The following is a 23119-nucleotide window of genomic DNA, read 5'->3' on the forward strand; positions in this document are numbered from 1 at the left end:
CTTATCTCTGATTATGTCATGTCTGATATCGTCCTCTTGTTTCTACTTCTGTCATAAAATGTGGGAAGCTGATCCGACCAAAATACTATATATCAATATTAAGCCTGTATTGAAGTGTCATGTGGGCGGAGTCTGTGAGAGCTGATGCCACTGACTGAGGAGTTTGAACGAAAGAAAAGTTTTTTAAAAATTAAGAAAAAACTATGAAAATTTTCTGTGCTTTAAAAATGTAGTTCTGTTTTAATTTGTTCCTGAATATCTTTATATATATATATATATATATATATTTAACATTTTAATAAATAAATAGAAAATCAATACAATTAAAACAAAACTAAAATAAATTAGCTAACTTTACATTAATTAAGTAAAGGTAATGAAAGGTGCTGTTACTGTCTGAAGTGTATAAGCTGTGAGTTTATAAGTGCTTTTACTTTCAGCACTTGTTTATTTACTTTTTAAGCTAGCAAACATTAGCATAGTAACAGCGCTCTTCCTGCTTTGCGGAGTTTAGCTTCTTTTTGAGCTTTTTTTGAGCTAAATTATTTATTATTTTACCGGCCATTTTTACATAAAGGAAAAACATGAGACTTGTTCAAATCACTTGTGTCGCCCAAGACCTGGAACGAGCCCTAAGAGCCCCTGATCCCTCCACCCACCACACATTTTATACAACTTTCCGAAAAAAAAATTAAAAAAATTAAAGTAAATTTGCTACAAAGAAGTGAATCTGAATCAGGCAAAGTCCCATGGGGCCCCTTTAAAGCACGGTGGGCCCTTGAGAACGTCAGTTAAGACCTTCTCCTTTAAACTCCTCCACGATCCTTCTCCTTTAAACGCTCATGTTTCTCTTTCCCTCCGCCTCCTGTCACCTGTTTGTTCCTCCTTTACCCCGTCCCTCCCGTCCCTCGCGTCCCATTGGCTCAGCCCTCACACACTCTCCCCCTCACACAACGGCCCCGGGCCCCGTGTCTTTATCACTCTCACCGACAGCTCACGGGGCCAGAGCGACCGTGGCGAGTCGAGATGGACTTCCTCTGCTTCTCCCTGGAGACCTGGACCCTCCTGGTCAGCCTCGTCACGCTCTTCTCCGTGTGAGTACTGGACGTGTACAAGTAAAGTACTGCAGTACGTGTACGTGTGAGTACTGGACGTGTACAAGTAAAGTACTGCAGTACGTGTACGTGTGAGTACTGGACGTGTACAAGTAAAGTACTGCAGTACGTGTACGTGTGAGTACTGGACGTGTACAAGTAAAGTACTGCAGTACGTGTACGTGTGAGTACTGGACGTGTACAAGTAAAGTACTGCAGTACGTGTACGTGTGAGTACTGGACGTGTACAAGTAAAGTACTGCAGTACGTGTACGTGTGAGTACTGGACGTGTACAAGTAAAGTACTGCAGTACGTGTACGTGTGAGTACTGGACGTGTACAAGTAAAGTACTGCAGTACGTGTACGTGTGAGTACTGGACGTGTACAAGTAAAGTACTGCAGTACGTGTACGTGTGAGTACTGGACGTGTACAAGTAAAGTACTGCAGTATGTGTACGTGTGAGTACTGGACGTGTACAAGTAAAGTACTGCAGTACGTGTACGTGTGAGTACTGGACGTGTACAAGTAAAGTACTGCAGTACGTGTACGTGTGAGTACTGGACGTGTACAAGTAAAGTACTGCAGTACGTATACGTGTGAGTAAATTACTGGACGTGTACAAGTAGAGTACTTGATGTGTATGTGTAAAGTACTGCAGTACGTGGACGTGTGAGTACTGGACATGTACGTGCAAGTACTGGACGTGTACGTGTAAATATTGGACTGACAAGAAAATAATTTGAAGCAAATAATTAACACAAATTAAAAATGAATAAACAATTAATAACAAACTATTTAAACTGACACATTTGGAATGATAAATGAACTATTGCCTGAATGAAAACACCAGGGAGAACCTCAGGGACCAGAACTGGGCCCACTTTCAAATCCCTCGTGACGACAAACGGGACCGTCCTGCACGACAGGGATTGAACCTGGGCCGGGTTCAGGTTTCCGTCTCGTTCTTTGTACATTCCCAGAAAGAGGGCGTGGCCCGCGTGACCTGTGTTTGTGCTTTATTATGCAACAGCGTCTCTTTTGTCCCGCTCCACAGATACGTTTACTGGCCCTATTCAGCCTTCAGCAAGATGGGGGTCCCGGGGCCCAAGCCGGTGCCCTTTTTTGGAACCATGTGGGCGTATAGAAAGGTATGTGGGCTATAGAAAGGTATGTGGGCTATAGAAAGGTATGTGGGCTATAGAAAGGTATGTGGGCTATAGAAAGGTAACACAACACACAGAACATGAACAAACGGCACAAATACAAATAAGCATTAACTAAACTTGGTCCAAAATTGTTCAAATTTGTCCATTTCCAAATTAAGTCTGAATGTCATTTTTTTTTTTTTTTATAAATATAAAAAACAAGAAACAGGACAAAAAACAAATCTATTGTAGTTTGTAAATGACAGATTTGTCTCCCTTTTTACATCATTTTGTTCATCATTTACACAAATTACGCTCTGTTTTCATTGGTGTAAATAACATCTGACCAAAGGCAAATATCACCAGCGTTGTTACAAATGCACTTTTGGTGTTTTGTTTCAAAGGGATTCTTGGACTTTGACATGGAATGTTTCCAGAAATATGGGAAAACGTGGGGGTAAGTCATCAATCTACATCAACATCAACATTTTATTCATTTGTAGTTTTATATTCAAACAAAATGGACAAAAACATAGACTAAACAGAACAAGACACACGCAAAGAATGTTTACAGTTTTTTGGGGTCACGCGACAACAACAACCACAGTTTCTCCAACAGTTACTGTTTCATATATATATATATATATATATATATATATATATATATATATATATATATATATATATATATATATATATATACTATATACTATATACTATATACTATAAAATACAGCGATACAGTTTTCCAGCAGAATTCTTTCCATTGTGTCATTCTCCACTGGGATGTGTTCAGACGTTCCCATTCTTCATCTGTAATAACACAATTTCCTTCTTCTTTCCTATTTATAATTGTTGTTAGGATCTATAATGCTTTTATTTAGTTTTGAGAGGATTTCCTTGGACGGTTCTTTAAAAAAATAAAAAATACAACAACAAAAATTAACATAATACAGTCACTAATCTAAACTAAATTCCACCTTCACCACATATTTACACACATAAAAGACAACTAAAAAAACAACAAAGTAACAAAAGTAACATTGACACATCAGAAGAAAAAAAATAAAAATAAAATAAACTGAAAACAACACCAGTATTTCAATGTGTTTTAATGGGCCATATATTTATTTCCAAAATGATTTTATTTATTTATGAAAACATGTATGATTATTATGTTATTATTATGGTCGTGAGCACAGATTTGATCCATGGATTCTCATTTTCCTCCATTTGACCCAAACTGTTTGTCATCTGCCAATCGAGGACTAACATTTGATTTTCTAATAACTATCAGTTCTATCATTGTTCACATCTCTTTACATTCGATCACGTTTCATTTCCTTTTCATTGTCCAGTAAAGTTTGACCTCTTACTTCCTCTTACTTCATCCCTTTTGAACTCAATGAAGCGCTTCAGTCACAGTTGCTGAACGCTCCTGAATCTCACTTACGCTCTTCTGCTTCGTACAAATGTGTCTCTTCCTGCAGGATCTTCGATGGTCGCCAGGCGGTCCTGTGCGTGACCGACCACGCCATGGTCAAAGCCATCCTGGTGAAAGAGTGCTACTCCCTCTTCACAAACCGCCGGGTAAACTTCAAATGACGTGTTATGTGATACCTGGTAGTCTTAGGGTGTTTGCACAGACACCGTAAGTAAACCTGGCCTTGGACTGAACTGGACCAAACTAAGTCGACGTCGGGTTTAAACTGGGCTCAAACCAGAAACGCTTTGACTGTTTCCAGTTGTAGATGTGGTGGTACTCAAAAGGCCAGGACAGTTCCTTATGTCCATCGCTCCACTGAGGACGGTCAGGTCTTCGGTCTCTAACGCGCTGTCTTTGTTCCGTCAGAACTTCCGTCTGAACGGGCAGATGTACGACGCTGTGTCCATCGCTGAGGACGATCAGTGGAGGAGGATCCGGAGTATTCTGTCTCCATCCTTCACCTCGGGACGCCTCAAGGAGGTCAGACATACAGCTTCTAACATGGTTCTCACACACTGAACATTACGAGTGGTCAGTAAGAGTCAGTAGCTCCAAGTGGTCAGTAAGAGTCAGTAGCTCCAAGTGGTCAGTAAGAGTCAGTAGCTCCAAGTGGTCAGTAAGAGCGTGATATCAGCTCTGCGTCCGTGTGCTGTTCTCTTGTTCCTTCATTCTTTGCTGGTCCTGCACAACTCATTGGTCCTTTGGTTGCAGATGTTCGACATCATGAAGCACCACTCTTCCACTTTGGTCAACAACATGATAAAGAAAGCTGAAAAGGATGAACCATTAGAGTTGAAAGAGTAAGAAAAAACAGTTTTACCAGAGACTTATGATCCCTGTCATTACGTGACTCCAGGGCCGTGTTCGGTGTCATTTGTTGCTCCTAAAATAAAAGATACATGCGGCTAACAGACTTTTCCACACATGTCTTCGCTGCGTGCCAGGTTCTTTGGACCCTATGCCATGGACGTGGTGACCAGCACGGCCTTCAGTGTGGACATCGACTCTCTCAACAACCCCTCGGACCCCTTCGTCACCAACATCAAGAAGATGCTCAAGTTTGACCTGTTTAACCCTCTGTTCCTGGCTGTTGGTATGTAAACTAAATAAGAGGAAATATCAGTATGATAATGTAATCTTATTATGTATAAATCCTGCTGAGCATCATCAGAATCGCTTGAAGATTGATGTATTCTTCAGAACAAAGAAGTCATAACAAACTGACAGTTGTTACAGTGACTATTTCAAAGTGTCAGGACTTGAACCAGCGACCCACAGGTTTCAGAGTCGTGAATCCACTATTCTACAGCTAACACAGAAGAGTTTGGGTTCTTGGAGCCCTCTTCACCCTCAGAACTGGGACAAGTTATATATCGTAGACATAAAAATTAAGCAGCCAATCAAATAGTGACTTGCACAGTTCGGCGACATATGTCTGTCGTTTCAAGGGTTTAGCAGTGAATTAAACGAAGTAAGAGGCACTTTGGACACATCTGCTGTCTTTACAGCAGAGTTTGATTCATTTTAAATCATAGTTAAACACTAAAAGAGTTACAGATGAGCAAAATATAAAAACATAATCAGTTCAGTCAACAACTACACCATTTGCACATGACATTGTTTCTAAAGCAATGGCTTGTTTCTTGCCGTTCCAGCCTTCTTCCCATTCCTTGGACCAGTTTTTGAAAAGATGGAATTTTCCTTTTTCCCTGCTTCTGTCCTGGATTTCTTCTATGCCTCTCTCCAGAAGATTAAATCCGGCCGTGAGAGCAGCAAGCAGAAGGTTTGAAGAGCATTTCCTGTACTATACCAGCAGATTAACTGTTATAGTGATCCGAGACTGCTTCATTATGGAAAGCTTGATCTAGATAAGTTGTTTCTAGCCTCTGACAAAACTGAGAAATGTGCTTAAATGTGACCCGCCATCAATCAATAACTGTCCTGGAGCAGCACTTGTTCTCCTCCCCCGACTGCTTGTGATGACCACACTGTCAGGCCTCCGGGACACGCTCAGGTCTCCGCTGGAAATGACCGTTACCCCTTGTCTCAGTATGCACGGATCTGCTCCGACACACTCTTCCATCTCATCCGCGAGTGCTGCAGTCTTAGTGGTGTAAATCCTGCTCCGCCTCTCACCGTGGCTTTGTGACCCGCATCTGGATTCGACAACCGACTTTGTTGCGAAAGCTCTGGGACGTGCAGAGTCTTGTCAGCGCAGAATGACGCAATATGCACGGGTTCACCAGCCTTGGACGCACCGGGAGTCGAGCCAGTTCAGTGTCACAACCTGTTTGAGTTGAGTTGCACCGATTTTTTTAGTTCAACCAAAATCTTCACATCCTCTATAAGAAAAGTTAGCGTAGTTGGAGATGGTAATCGTCAACTTGGGTTCGGGAGTGGGACCACGCCTCAACCTCTACTCGTCCAGTGACCACGCCCCACTCTTTAACCACACCTCTAAATACCCAGAAGCCCTATTTATAAGGCCTATTCACAGCATCTCTTGTCGTCTCTGCTCTCTAGACCCCGCCCTTACACCTCATGTCTCTATCATCTCCACCTTAACACATCATCTAAAGGGGCGGGGTTCTGAATCGGCTGGGCTGATTACCCGAGACAGAGCCACCATCCTGAGTCTCTACCCAGACAACTCTCGTCGCTCCATCGTCGCTCCATCGTCGCTCCATCGTCGTTGTCGCTCCACCGTCGCTGTCGCTCCATCGTCGATCCATCATCACTATTATCAGCAAACATTCTTTCATATTCCATTGTTGTGGCGAGGTCCTTGCTGGTGAACGGTGGTAAAGGAGAGGAAATGTTGATCCTGAAACATGCACGACGGTCCGAGCCTCTAGCGAGGTAGAGTGGGCTTGACCAAGGTCTTAGCTCAGATCTGGAGATAAGTCCAGGTGCTGTGCTGCACGGTTTCACCTGCACCGTCTCATCTTAATGTTTCCACACTTTAATGAAAATTCAACTTAAAATTGTTACTTTTCTCCTTTCTGTTAGAATCGAGTGGATTTCCTCCAGTTGATGATGGACTCTCAGAAATACCACGTGCCAGATGATCCCAAAAATGATAAAGGTGAACTCAAACTTAAGGATTGACAATAGACCTGTCTTCTCTAAATGCCAAAAATGCGTGTAGTTAATGTTATTGTTATCTGTCAGTGTTCTTTTTGTACCGGAAACCCATGTTGTACCTTTAGCTTTACCTTCCTCATAGTGTTTTATTAGTTTCAAGATTTGGATTGAACCCTCCACATGTTGGATGAAGGCAGATCTATCTTTTTACAGTATTATAGTTAGCAGTAGCAAAGCATTCTTCCAAATCTTGAAACTAGCTTATCATTCTAGGACAGGTGAGTAAGTGCATCAGTGTGAAATCTATTTGAGTCAAATTGCAAAGTTCACGACTAATAACGTGTCATTTGTCCAGGGCTGAGTGACCACGAGATCCTCTCCCAGGCGATGATCTTCCTCTTCGCTGGATACGAGACCACCAGCAGCAGCATGAGTTTCTTGGCTTACAACCTCGCCCTCAACCCTGATGTGATGGAGAAACTGCAGGCTGAGATCGACCTCACCTTCCCCAATAAGGTAATCCAAAAGATTACATTTGACCCTTCTACAAAATAACCTGAACATCCTAATTATTCACCGTAAAGAATTTATAAGCGACAAACAACAAGGACCGTGACGTGGCCTGGAGCCAGGCCTGGGGTTGGGGTAAGTGAACTGACGACACGGGCCGCCCTCCTGTGGGTTCACAACCTATAGAGGGTTTCATAGGAGACGGGTGCATTGTGGATGGAGCAGCAGACGAAGGCAAGGTCCTCGACGACCCGACTCACAAACACCTGGCTGTTGAGAGGGAAAGGAGCCTGAGCTTGGGCTGGCGGGGCTTGAGAGGAACAGACTAGAGACATTCCTCCACGCACAACTTTGGCTCTGGAACCCAGCTCCTTGATCGGGGGTTGGACTCTCCAATTCTCTGCCGTTGCCCATTGGGACTTGCTTATAGCCCCAAAGCTCGGCTGCCACATGTTGGACTTCACCCCAGTCGTGTCCCTGCTCCTTTGGGTCGAGGACAAATCTCTCACTGCTGTGTCAGCCTACAGGCCAAACAGCAGTGCAGAATGCCCGGCCTTCTTGGACTCAAATGATCTACAGAGGGACTTCAATGGAGGGTCTGTTGGAACCTTCACTTGGGCCTTCAAGAGGAAGGCTGCAAAGTATCTGCATCTAGTGGAAGAATGCTGAGGTAGACTGAACGGGGCAGTCTCTTTACAGAGCTTTTATTCAGCTTGGCAGAAGTTGAGCATTGGAAAAGAAAGTCATCCAGATAGTTACAGAAGCGGCAGAAAAGACAATGACAATAAAAAAAAGCAATGAATGCAAGACATCTGCTGGGATGTCAGGAAGTCAGGGCTTGATCCACCTTAGCATGAGTTTGTCTTTATTCTGTAACTGGCAGAGCCCTCGGTCAGCAGGGTCTTCAACTCCCACTGGAAGGGAAACACTTTCCCACACCACTGTGTATGTCCTGGGACATGTACAGCCCCTTTAGAATAACATACGTTTCCAAACTCATTTTGTGACAGAGTGGTGTTCTTCCCAGGCTCCGGTGCAGTACCAGGAGCTGATGCAGATGGAGTACCTGGACAGCGTCGTGAGCGAATCCCTGCGGCTGTATCCCATCGCATCTCGGCTGGAGCGGGTGGCCAAGGCGTCGGTGGAGATCAACGGCCTGGTCATCCCCAAAGACATGGTGGTTATGGTGCCCACCTGGCCCATGCACCGCGACCCAGACACGTGGCCTGAACCTGAGGCCTTCAAACCTGAGAGGTGAGGAAAGCCCGGGTTCTGTCAGGCTGTCGTCGAGACTGTTGCGTCCCGTTGCGTGATTCGAGAAGTCCCCCTCTATCGAGGTCCTCTCTCCTCGGGATAAAGTCTCACAAATGTACGACTCAGGAACATATCGTCTTCTTTTAAAACGCTTGAAGACGTCAGTTTACGTTATTAATCTGATCATTGTGTATTGTAGTGGCAAAAATCTCTAGATAAGACAAAGAAGCAAGTTGTCTCGTTTCAAAAGTAAACTGTTTAATCTTGTGGCTGAATCAGAAAGAAACTTGTGTGGACTCGGCCATTCTCATAGAAGGCCGAGTCCACGCGTCTGTCTCTTGCCTGCTTCCCAAAATGTCTGTCTCCCAAATCCTCCCTTCCCACCTCTGTCCCCTTCCTTAAATCACCGATGGTCACATGACCACACACACACAGAAGTTCCCGGTCACTGGTCTCTCAGGTACAAAGGAACCAAGGAGCAAATGGGACATCAAAGACACAGTGGTTTCAGGAAGGAGACAGTACATAACATTTGCATTAATTCAATTCACATGTCTTGCCTAGTGTGAAACATAACGTGGGACTTCCTAGCCACTCCAGGGAGTCCGGACATGTAAATTTCCAGGCCAAAAGGGGTTGTCAGGCTGTTAGAACTAAATCTGATTAGAAATAGAATTGAAAGTTAAAAAGTAAAGGGCCAGATTATATTTTTTCCACAACAGACCTCTCCCGTGATAATTTAGGAAACTCGCTTTCCTAATTAATCACAATCAGAAAGAAAAAATAAAATATCACTACGTCAATACACCATAAATGAGCTGCTGTTTGGAAGAGTAAAAAATTAAAAAAAAATTAAAAAGTCTATCTTAAAGTTGTACACAGGCATAGGATTCATGGAGGAAACCAACAAACAAAATAAAATGAAACAATAAACAAAACATAATAAACTTCAGCAGTTGAAAGACAAATGGTCATTGTACAAACAACATAAGATTATGAGATGAAGTAAACCAATCAAAGTTATGTAGAAACCAGATCGCAATATAGAAATATTACAGTATGAAAATAAGTCAAAAAGTAAAAGGATAATAAAAAGATAAGTAAAATGAAAACCAACAACAATGTAATCATGTTCACTGTCAAAAATAAAGGTGACAATAACCAAAAGTAAAAGGATAGAAATAAAAACAAAAATCAGGTTTTATGGCCCGTTAGTGTGATGCTGATCGCGCTTTGTAAACATGGGATCACACAGGCGAACAGAATCAGAATGATTACTATAACGATTGCAAAGGCTATGAAACCATAATGTCAAAAGAATCAGGGCAAAAACCAACCCAATAGCGTAAATCGCGATTCTAAAGTTCAATGTTCTGGTTTTAGATTCAATCTTCTCATCCAGTAGGGTCCATTTAGAGCTCTGTGTGTCCAAGGTTCCCACCTCACGCGGAGGGTGGGACATGTTTGTGTCTGGAGACATGAATGTGTGTTTGTGTGAGTGTAAATGGGTGCAGATGAAAAGCAGCGCTCAGGCTTGCACTTTTATCTTGTCTTGGGCTTGTCTTTGTGTTGTCCAGGCTGTGGTTTCTGTGGCGAGCTGGGACTCTTTCCCCTCTCAGTCAGATCTGATGATTCCATGCTGCTGTCGTGTCCAAACCCTCTGTACGTTACGTGCGCCACATTTGCGTCTTTGGCTTTGTTGGCTCTGCTGCTGCTGCTGCTGCTGTTGCTGCTGCTGCTGCTACTGCTACTGCATAGAGTGTCATAATGGCGTGTGTGCCTGTACAGTTCGTTGAGCGTTGGTTTCCCAATGCCGCGCACACAAGTTAGTTCAATATTTTGGACAATGTTCTGGCTCGGGTCTTTGAGTTTTGCCCAAACAGTGGACGCCTCGCACGGCGTGTCCAGCGTTTCTTGTATGATCCTCTGCTTCTCTGAACGAAGTGGCTCCAGTGTAGTTTTCTTCAGATGTTTTGACGGGTTTGACTGACTGAGAAGGAGGATGAGCCCAGCTGCGCCGACAGGTCCACTCTGTGTAAAGAGAAAATTCTGCACACAGTAATTTGTTCTTTTTGTTGTTGTGTGTGTTATGCTGTAAGTGGAGGTGCGGATGTTTGTGTGTGTGTGTGTTATGTGGACAAGGATTTTCGCTCTCTCTTGTTCACATTATTACAGTTTCCCAAAACTATATTGCATACATTCAATATTTCATCAAATAATTATAAAAAATCCAAAAATCACAAATGTGTTCAATATCTCCTTTTTTAACATCAACTCAATATATCTCAAACTCATTCAAACAGTATCCAGCATCTTTTCTGCAGGGTCTACCACTGGCTACAGTTTTTGTTTTTGGTGGAATTATCACAAACAAAGGATTTACGAACAATACATAAACTTCCGTCCTTTTTCGACGGGAACTTAAACACAACAGTTTCGGTTTTAGGGTACACAATGCTTGAAAACAATCTTATTTCCCCCCCTTTTTTTTTTTTTTTTTTTTTTTTTAAAGAAGAACGGCACATAGCAGATTTCTAACAGCGCACACAACGGGCTAAAACAAAATTACAAAAACATCAATAAATAAAAATGTTAGAGTTAAAATTAAGATTCCAATCCAACTCGAATTAGGATTGGCGTCGTAATCTTGCACACAGCTCTAATATTTTGGAGTTACAGTTAGAATTAGAGCTTTGTTTAATCACAGAGTTTCAAACAAAGCGCTAACTCATTCACACAGCTCTAACTCGATCATTATTCGCACACAGCTCTATTTGTTGAAGTTACAGTTAGAATTAGAGCTTTGCTTAATAACAAAGTTTCAAACAAAGCACTAACTCATTCACACAGCTCTAACTCAATCATTATTCGCACACAGCTCTATTTGTTGAAGTTACAGTTAGAATTAGAGCTTTGTTTAATCACAGAGTTTCAAACAAAGCGCTAACTCATTCACACAGCTCTAACTCAATCATAATATATTTGTTTCTGAGTTACAGTTAGAATTAGAGCTTTGTTTAATCACACAGAGTTCAAAACAAAGCCCTAACTCATCCACACAGCTCTAACCCAAAAATTTGTTTAAATACAAAATTTAAAAAAATAAATAAAAATAAAATAAAAATGGAGTTGGACTCCGAAAACACGTTACACGTGTAAAAGTACGTACAATCAGTTGGACTGATTTAGAAAGGAGTTGGACTCCGAAAACAAGTTACCCGTTGTGGCTAGGTGGCTATCTTACAGATTATATTTGCACACAGTTCTTCTTTTTTTTTTTTTTTTTTTTTTTTTGAGTTACAGTTAAACTAGAAGACATGTTCTATTTAGAACATGTCTTCTAGTTTAACTAGAAGACATGTTCTATTTAGAACATGTCTTTAAGTCATTCACGCAGCTCAAACCCAATTGTCTTCATATATATATCCTAGTCGTTCAATTGAAATACAAAAATCAAAACAAAACAACTCACACACAAGGTCCTTTTCACCCAGCGCCGGAGTCCTTTCTCCAGGGCCCCTGTGATGCAGCCCTCACGTCTCAGAAGTGGAGGTATGAGGCTTAGGTGGCAAAAATGCTGAATCACACGGTCCCTGGAAATTGGAATTGCCGGTCGAGGGAGTTTGTCAACAACGCCAAATTGTAGTGGCAAAAATCTCTAGATAAGACAAAGAAGCAAGTTGTCTCGTTTCAAAAGTAAACTGTTTAATCTTGTGGCTGAATCAGAAAGAAACTTGTGTGGACTCGGCCATTCTCATAGAAGGCCGAGTCCACGCGTCTGTCTCTTGCCTGCTTCCCAAAATGTCTGTCTCCCAAATCCTCCCTTCCCACCTCTGTCCCCTTCCTTAAATCACCGATGGTCACATGACCACACACACACAGAAGTTCCCGGTCACTGGTCTCTCAGGTACAAAGGAACCAAGGAGCAAATGGGACATCAAAGACACAGTGGTTTCAGGAAGGAGACAGTACATAACATTTGCATTAATTCAATTCACATGTCTTGCCTAGTGTGAAACATAACGTGGGACTTCCTAGCCACTCCAGGGAGTCCGGACATGTAAATTTCCAGGCCGAAAGGGGTTGTCAGGCTGTTAGAACTAAATCTGATTAGAAATAGAATTGAAAGTTAAAAAGTAAAGGGCCAGATTATATTTTTTCCACAACAGTATGTTCACTTATGGTCCCTCGTTATGAACATCCTTTACGATCATTTAACGTACAAAGGTCACATATTTCAAGTGTTTATGTCGACTTTGGCTCAGTTAAGCCGGACTGTTATTATTAATAGATGAGCACATTTTGACAAAGAAAAGTATCTGTCGAGTTTACTCTGATCACTGTTCTGTGAGGTGGTCTTGAAAGGAAAGTGCGGAGATTTCACACTCAGAATGAACGTACCGTATTTTCCGGACTATAAGTCGCACCAGCCAAAAGATGCAAAATAGAGAAGAAAAAAACTTATGAAATGCAGTTTCAAGTGTGAAAATAACAAATAATATCACATATAAGTCACTCCGGAGTATAAGTATATAAGTATAAATATATGTATAAGTCGCACCCCGGTCAAAACTATGAAAAAAGGTGCGACTTATTGTCCAGAAATTACGGTAATCAAATTCAATATTTTGCAGGACTGACGATATTTACACAGTTTCTAAATATTCATAATGAGCTAAAATCATCGGGTAAAAAAGGGGAAAGAGTTTGTACGGGCGCGGAATTAAGACCCGACACTTTTGTACAGAAGTTCTAAAATCCCATTGGTTTAAAACTGTTTGTAACTGTCACATGACCTGGTTGATGGTTCGTATCCCAAACAAGCATCATCAAAGATTCTAGAGCGTTTGTTGGATATTTCGGCTGAATCGTGTTTTTTTTCGTGGGCGTTTCCAGGTTCAGCAAAGAAAACAAAGATAAGGTGGACCCGTACGTCTACATGCCGTTTGGGGCGGGGCCCAGGAACTGCATCGGGATGCGCTTTGCTCTGGTGATGATGAAACTGGCCATGGCAGAAATCCTGCAGCAATACAGCTTCTCTGCCTGTAAAGAGACTGAGGTACGTGTTTCACCTGAATCCCACTCACAGTACTGTACATTATTACATGTTTCACCTGAATCCCACTCACAGTACTGTGCATTATTACATGTTTCACCTGAATCCTACTAACAGTACTATACATTATTACATGTTTCACCTGAATCACACTCACAGTATTATACATTATTACATGTTTCACCTGAATCACACTCACAGTACTGTACATTATTACATGTTTCACCTGAATCACACTCACAGTACTATACATTATTACATGTTTCACCTGAATCACACTCACAGTACTGTACATTATTACATGTTTCACCTGAATCACACTCACAGTACTGTACATTATTACATGTTTCACCTGAATCACACTCACAGTACTGTACATTATTACATGTTTCACCTGAATCCCACTCACAGTACTGTGCATTATTACATGTTTCACCTGAATCCCACTAACAGTACTATACATTATTACATGTTTCACCTGAATCCCACTCACAGTACTATACATTATTACATGTTTCACCTGAATCCCACTCACAGTACTGTACATTATTACATGTTTCACCTGAATCACACTCACAGTACTATACATTATTACATGTTTCACCTGAATCCCACTAACAGTATTATACATTATTACATGTTTCACCTGAATCACACTCACAGTACTGTACATTATTACATGTTTCACCTGAATCACACTCACAGTACTATACATTATTACATGTTTCACCTGAATCACACTCACAGTATTATACATTATTACATGTTTCACCTGAATCCCACTCACAGTACTATACATTATTACATGTTTCACCTGAATCACACTCACAGTACTGTACATTATTACATGTTTCACCTGAATCCCACTCACAGTATTATACATTATTACATGTTTCACCTGAATCCCACTAACAGTACTATACATTATTACATGTTTCACCTGAATCCCACTCACAGTACTGTACGTTATTACATGTTTCACCTGAATCACACTCACAGTACTGTACATTATTACATGTTTCACCTGAATCACACTCACAGCATTGTACATTATTACATGTTTCACCTGAATCCCACTCACAGTATTATACATTATTACATGTTTCACCTGAATCCCACTCACAGTACTGTACATTATTACATGTTTCACCTGAATCACACTCACAGTACTGTACATTATTACATGTTTCACCTGAATCACACTCACAGTACTGTACATTATTACATGTTTCACCTGAATCACACTCACAGTATTATACATTATTACATGTTTCACCTGAATCCCACTAACAGTATTATACATTATTACATGTTTCACCTGAATCACACTCATAGTACTGTACATTATTACATGTTTCACCTGAATCACAATCACAGTACTATACATTATTACATGTTTCCCCTGAATCACACTCACAGTATTATACATTATTACATGTTTCACCTGAATCCCACTCACAGTATTATACATTATTACATGTTTCACCTGAATCCCACTCACATTACTATACATTATTACATGTTTCACCTGAATCACACTCACAGTATTGTACATCATTACATGTTTCACCTGAATCCCACTCACAGTACTGTACATTATTACATGTTTCACCTGAATCCCACTCACAGTATTATACATTATTACATGTTTCACCTGAATCCCACTCACAGTACTGTACATTATTACATGTTTCACCTGAATCCCACTCACAGTATTGTACATTATTACATGTTTCACCTGAATCACACTCACAGTATTATACATTATTACATGTTTCACCTGAATCACACTCACAGTACTGTACATTATTACATGTTTCACCTGAATCACACTCACAGTACTGTACATAATTACATGTTTCACCTGAATCCCACTCACAGTACTATACATTATTACATGTTTCACCTGAATCACACTCACAGTACTATACATTATTACATGTTTCACCTGAATCCCACTCACAGTACTATACATTATTACATGTTTCACCTGAATCCCACTCACAGTACTGTACATTATTACATGTTTCACCTGAATCCCACTCACAGTACTGTACATTATTACATGTTTCACCTGAATCCCACTCACAGTACTGTACATTATTACATGTTTCACCTGAATCACACTCACAGTACTATACATTATTACATGTTTCACCTGAATCCCACTCACAGTACTGCACATTATTACATGGTTCACCTGAATCACCCTGACAGTACTGTACATTATTACATGTTTCACCTGAATCACACTCAGAGTACTGTACATTATTACATGTTTCACCTGAATCACACTCACAGTATTATACATTATTACATGTTTCACCTGAATCACACTCACAGTACTATACATTATTACATGTTTCACCTGAATCACACTCACAGTATTATACATTATTACATGTTTCACCTGAATCACACTCACAGTACTATACATTATTACATGTTTCACCTGAATCCCACTCACAGTATTATACATTATTACATGTTTCACCTGAATCCCACTCACAGTACTATACATTATTACATGTTTCACCTGAATCCCACTCACAGTACTGTACATTATTACATGTTTCACCTGAATCACACTCACAGTACTGTACATTATTACATGTTTCACCTGAATCCCACTCACAGTACTATACATTATTACATGTTTCACCTGAATCACACTCACAGTACTGTACATTATTACATGTTTCACCTGAATCCCACTCACAGTTCTATACATTATTACATGTTTCACCTGAATCACACTCACAGTATTATACATTATTACATGTTTCACCTGAATCACACTCACAGTACTATACATTATTACATGTTTCACCTGAATCACACTCACAGTACTATACATTATTACATGTTTCACCTGAATCACACTCACAGTACTGTACATTATTACATGTTTCACTTGAATCCCACTAACAGTACTGTACATTATTACATGTTTCACCTGACTCACACTCACAGTATTATACATTATTACATGTTTCACCTGAATCACACTCACAGTACTATACATTTTTACATGTTTCACCTGAATCACACTCACAGTACTATACATTATTACATGTTTCACTTGAATCCCACTAACAGTACTGTACATTATTACATGTTTCACCTGAATCCCACTCACAGTACTATACATTATTACATGTTTCACCTGAATCACACTCACAGTACTATACATTATTACGTGTTTCACCTGAATCCCACTCACAGTATTATACATTATTACATGTTTCACCTGAATCACACTCACAGTACTATACATTATTACATGTTTCACCTGAATCACACTCACAGTACTGTACATTATTACATGTTTCAACTGAATCACACTCACAGTACTATACATTATTACGTGTTTCACCTGAATCCCACTCACAGTACTGCACATTATTACATGTTTCACCTGAATCACACTCACAGTACTATACATTATTACATGTTTCACCTGAATCACCCTGACAGTACTGTACATTATTACATGTTTCACCTGAATCACACTCACAGTATTATACATTATTACATGTTTCACCTGAATCACACTCACAGTACTATACATTATTACATGTTTCACCTGAATCACACTCACAGTACTGCACATTATTACATGTTTCACCTGAATCACACTCACAGTACTATACATTATTACGTGTTTCACCTGAATCACACTGACAGTACTGTACATTATTACATGTTTCACCTGAATCCCACTCACAGTACTGTACATTATTACATGTTTCACCTGAATCACACTCACAGTACTGTACATTATTACATGTTTCACCTGAATCACCCTGACAGTACTGTACATTATTACATGTTTCACCTGAATCACACTCACAGTATTATACATTATTACATGTTTCACCTGAATCACACTCACAGTACTATACATTATTACATGTTTCACCTGAATCCCACTCACAGTACTGTACATCATTACATGTTTCACCTGAATCCCACTCACAGTACTGTACATTATTACATGTTTCACCTGAATCCCACTCACAGTACTGTACATCATTACATGTTTCACCTGAATCCCACTCACAGTACTGTACATTATTACATGTTTCACCTGAATCACACTCACAGTACTGTACATTATTACATGTTTCACCTGAATCACACTCACAGTACTATAAATTATTACATGTTTCACCTGAATCCCACTCACAGTACTGCACATTATTACATGTTTCACCTGAATCACACTCACAGTATTATACATTATTACATGTTTCACCTGAATCACACTCACAGTATTATACATTATTACATGTTTCACCTGAATCACACCACAGTACTATACATTATTACATGTTTCACCTGAATCACACTCAGAGTACTGTACATTATTACATGTTTCACCTGAATCACACTCACAGTATTATACATTATTACATGTTTCACCTGAATCACACTCACAGTACTATACATTATTACATGTTTCACCTGAATCACACTCACAGTATTATACATTATTACATGTTTCACCTGAATCACACTCACAGTATTATACATTATTACATGTTTCACCTGAATCACACTCACAGTACTATACATTATTACATGTTTCACCTGAATCACACTCACAGTACTATACATTATTACATGTTTCACCTGAATCACACTCACAGTACTATACATTATTACATGTTTCACCTGAATCACACTCACAGTACTGTACATTATTACATGTTTCACCTGAATCACACTCACAGTACTGCACATTATTACATTTTTCACCTGAATCACACTCACAGTACTGTACATTATTACATGTTTCACCTGAATCACACTCACAGTACTATACATTATTATGTGTTTCACCTGAATCACACTCACAGTATTATACATTATTACATGTTTCACCTGAATCACACTCACAGTACTATACATTATTACATGTTTCACCTGAATCACACTCACAGTACTGTACATTATTACATGTTTCACCTGAATCACACTCACAGTACTATACATTATTATGTGTTTCACCTGAATCACACTCACAGTATTATACATTATTACATGTTTCACCTGAATCACACTCACAGTACTATACATTATTACGTGTTTCACCTGAATCACACTCACAGTACTGTACATTATTACATGTTTCACCTGAATCACACTCACAGTACTGTACATTATTACATGTTTCACCTGAATCACACTCACAGTACTGTACATTATTACGTGTTTCACCTGAATCCCTGATGAATGACTCTTTGGTTCATGTTGCAGATCCCGTTGGAGTTGGACACTCAGGGTCTTCTGGCTCCAAAGCGTCCGCTCAAACTCAAGCTCATTCCTCGTTCTTAATCTTAGAGATTTTCACTTCCTGTTTCTTGCCTTTGTAAGATGTATATTTTGCATGTGTTTAATGGATATGCAATGTTCTGATGATCTTTATTTCCTGCACTGAACACTATAAAAGCCCAATATCTCTGTTTATATCTCATTCCATTTCCACTTTTTCAGAGCTTAATAAAGTTGTGCATTGCATTTGTTTTTGATTGACAGTTATTAAAACACATTGTTTTAATAACTGTGCATCTCATAAACACGTGGTCATTATAAACTATATGATATTTTGCGTATGAATAACTTGCAGTCAGGATGGTGACACGCCGAAGGAAAACAGTCACATGGAAAGCTTTAGGAGAAGAAGGAACTTGTAAACTGACAAAACCTGCAACAAATAAAGTCGTAAGAAGTCGGCTCAAGGACGATATCGACAGAAACATGTGTCATTCCTCATTGGTCCAGGAGGGTTCCACTGTAGAAAAAGATTATTTTGTATCATCTGGAATTTTTGGGAAAAAACTAAATGTTTCGACACTCATTAGTTTGTGGTGAAACCAAAAACACCCTTTCCCAGGAGGTCCCGCCCGCTGGGAGGTCATCTCACTGACCACACCCCTTCTGACCATTTTGAAACAAGTCCAGGACATGAAACCGGTTCATTAAAGAGGCTTCGATCAAAACATTAGGGTTTTTGTCCAAAGTCTCAAAAAACCTACAAAGTCCCAAATGTCAAGCCTTCAACAACATATCTGGCACCATGCAGCACTGCAATACTGCAGTACTGCACTGCATGCTGTATTGCAGTACTGCAAACACTAAGGACCATTGTTAAACACCATGTGACCTCCTCCTTGGGCCCCATCTTCTCATCTTCAGGGGCCCTCCTACATCAAGAGACAAAAAAGTGAGAAACGATCTCCTCTCAAAAGCCCCGCCCTCACACCGACAGGACCGCCTCCTTCATTGTCAGACTGACCACGGCCAAACTTTCTCCAACTGCAACACGACCTTTGTAGTTTAGACTGAACTGACGTGTTTGGACAGAAGAGGCTGAAACACACTTTGTCCCAGTGTAACACATGAAACACACAAACATGAACATGAAACACACAAACATGAAACACACAAACATGAACATGAAACACACAAACATGAACATGAAACACACAAACATGAACATGAAACACACAAACATGAACATGAAACACACACAAACATGAAACACACAAACATGAAACACACAAACATGAACATGAAACACACAAACATGAAACACACAAACATGAAACACACAAACATGAACATGAAACACACAAACATGAACATGAAACACACAAACATGAACATGAAACACACAAACATGAACATGAAACACACACAAACATGAAACACACAAACATGAAACACACAAACATGAACATGAAACACACAAACATGAAACACACACAAACATGAACATGAAACACACAAACATGAACATGAAACACACAAACATGAACATGAAACACACAAACATGAACATGAAACACACAAACATGAAACACACAAACATGAAACACACACACATGAACATGAAACACATACAAACATGAACATGAAACACACAAACATGAACATGAAACACACAAACATGAACATGAAACACACACAAACATGAACATGAAACACACAAACATGAACATGAAACACACAAACATGAAACACACACAAACATGAAACACATGAACATGAAACACACAAACATGAACATGAAACACACACAAACATGAAACACAAACAAACATGAACATGAAACACACAAACATGAACATGAAACACACAAACATGAAACACACACAAACATGAAACACATGAACATGAAACACACAAACATGAACATGAAACACACACAAACATGAAACACACACAAACATGAACATGAAACACACAAACATGAACATGAAACACACAAACATGAAACACACACAAACATGAACATGAAACACACACAAACATGAACATGAAACACACAAACATGAACATGAAACACACACAAACATGAACATGAAACACACAAACATGAAACACACACAAACATGAACATGAAACACACACAAACATGAACATGAAACACACAAACATGAACATGAAACACACACAAACATGAACATGAAACACACACAAACATGAACATGAAACACACACAAACATGAACATGAAACACACAAACATGAACATGAAACACACAAACATGAACATGAAACACACACAAACATGAAACACACAAACATGAAACACACAAACATGAAACACACAAACATGAAACACACAAACATGAACATGAAACACACAAACATGAAACACACAAACATGAAACACACAAACATGAACATGAAACACACAAACATGAACATGAAACACACACAAACATGAACATGAAACACACACAAACATGAACATGAAACACACAAACATGAACATGAAACACACAAACATGAAACACACACAAACATGAAACACATGAACATGAAACACACAAACATGAACATGAAACACACAAACATGAAACACACACAAACATGAAACACACACAAACATGAACATGAAACACACACAAACATGAACATGAAACACAAAAACATGAACATGAAACACAAAAACATGAACATGAAACACACAAACATGAACATGAAACACACAAACATGAAACACACACAAACATGAACATGAAACAAACATGAACATGAACATGAAACACAAAAACATGAACATGAAACACACACAAACATGAGCATGAAACACACACAAACATGAACATGAAACACACAAACATGAACATGAAACACACACAAACATGAACATGAAACACACAAACATGAACATGAAACACACACAAACATGAACATGAAACACACACAAACATGAATCACACAAACATGAAACACACAAACATGAACATGAAACACACAAACATGAACATGAAACACACAAACATGAAACACACACAAACATGAACATGAAACACACAAACATGAACATGAAACACACAAACATGAACATGAAACACACACAAACATGAAACACACAAACATGAAACACACAAACATGAACATGAAACACACAAACATGAAACACACACAAACATGAACATGAAACACACAAACATGAACATGAAACACACAAACATGAACATGAAACACACAAACATGAACATGAAACACACAAACATGAAACACACAAACATGAAACACACACACATGAACATGAAACACACAAACATGAACATGAAACATACACAAACATGAACATGAAACACACAAACATGAACATGAAACACACAAACATGAAACACACACAAACATGAAACACATGAACATGAAACACACAAACATGAACATGAAACACACACAAACATGAAACACAAACAAACATGAACATGAAACACACACAAACATGAACATGAAACACACAAACATGAACATGAAACACACAAACATGAAACACACACAAACATGAACATGAAACACACAAACATGAAACACACACAAACATGAACATGAAACACACAAACATGAACACAAAACACACACAAACATGAACATGAAACACACAAACATGAACATGAAACACACAAACATGAACATGAAACACACACAAACATGAACATGAAACACAAACAAACATGAACATGAAACACACACAAACATGAACATGAAACACACACAAACATGAACATGAAACACACAAACATGAACATGAAACACACAAACATGTACATGAAACACACACAAACATGAAACACACAAACATGAAACACACAAACATGAAACACACACAAACATGAACATGAAACACACAAACATGAACATGAAACACACAAACATGAAACACACAAACATGAACATGAAACACACAAACATGAACATGAAACACACACAAACATGAACATGAAACACACAAACATGAACATGAAACACACAAACATGAAACACACACAAACATGAAACACATGAACATGAAACACACAAACATGAACATGAAACACACAAACATGAAACACACACAAACATGAAACACAAACAAACATGAACATGAAACACACAAACATGAACATGAAACACACAAACAAGAACATGAAACACACAAACATTAAACACACACAAACATGAAACACATGAACATGA

The 23119-nt window shown here is 39.4% G+C and overlaps 1 protein-coding gene across 1 annotated transcript; it reads left to right on the forward strand.

The window, feature by feature from the left end:
• The first annotated feature begins 1011 nt into the window (after positions 1 to 1011).
• LOC140377406 (cytochrome P450 3A40-like) lies at positions 1012 to 18986 on the forward strand. The gene is made up of 13 exons (XM_072462795.1): positions 1012 to 1094; positions 2151 to 2244; positions 2646 to 2698; positions 3732 to 3831; positions 4094 to 4207; positions 4439 to 4527; positions 4672 to 4820; positions 5383 to 5510; positions 6737 to 6812; positions 7167 to 7327; positions 8349 to 8575; positions 13472 to 13634; positions 18894 to 18986. The coding sequence occupies exons 1-13, from the start codon at positions 1027 to 1029 to the stop codon at positions 18969 to 18971; spliced, it is 1500 nt and encodes a 499-aa protein (XP_072318896.1). The 5' UTR covers positions 1012 to 1026; the 3' UTR covers positions 18972 to 18986.
• The last annotated feature ends 4133 nt before the right edge of the window (positions 18987 to 23119 follow it).

The sequence above is a fragment of the Eucyclogobius newberryi genome, unplaced genomic scaffold (genome assembly GCF_026437365.1).
Source record: "Eucyclogobius newberryi isolate DKJ021-1_F unplaced genomic scaffold, fEucNew1.0.hap1 SCAF_4, whole genome shotgun sequence".
Classification (NCBI taxonomy): domain Eukaryota; kingdom Metazoa; phylum Chordata; class Actinopteri; order Gobiiformes; family Gobiidae; genus Eucyclogobius; species Eucyclogobius newberryi.

Excerpts from the sequence above, each read along its gene's own strand:
- LOC140377406 (XM_072462795.1), top strand. The coding sequence starts at position 1,027 with ATGGACTTCCTCTGCTTCTCCCTGGAGACCTGGACCCTCCTGGTCAGC. Across the intron at positions 1,095-2,150 it reads CTCGTCACGCTCTTCTCCGT|ATACGTTTACTGGCCCTATT; the intron begins GTGAGTACTGGA and ends CCCGCTCCACAG. Across the intron at positions 4,528-4,671 it reads GAACCATTAGAGTTGAAAGA|GTTCTTTGGACCCTATGCCA; the intron begins GTAAGAAAAAAC and ends GCTGCGTGCCAG.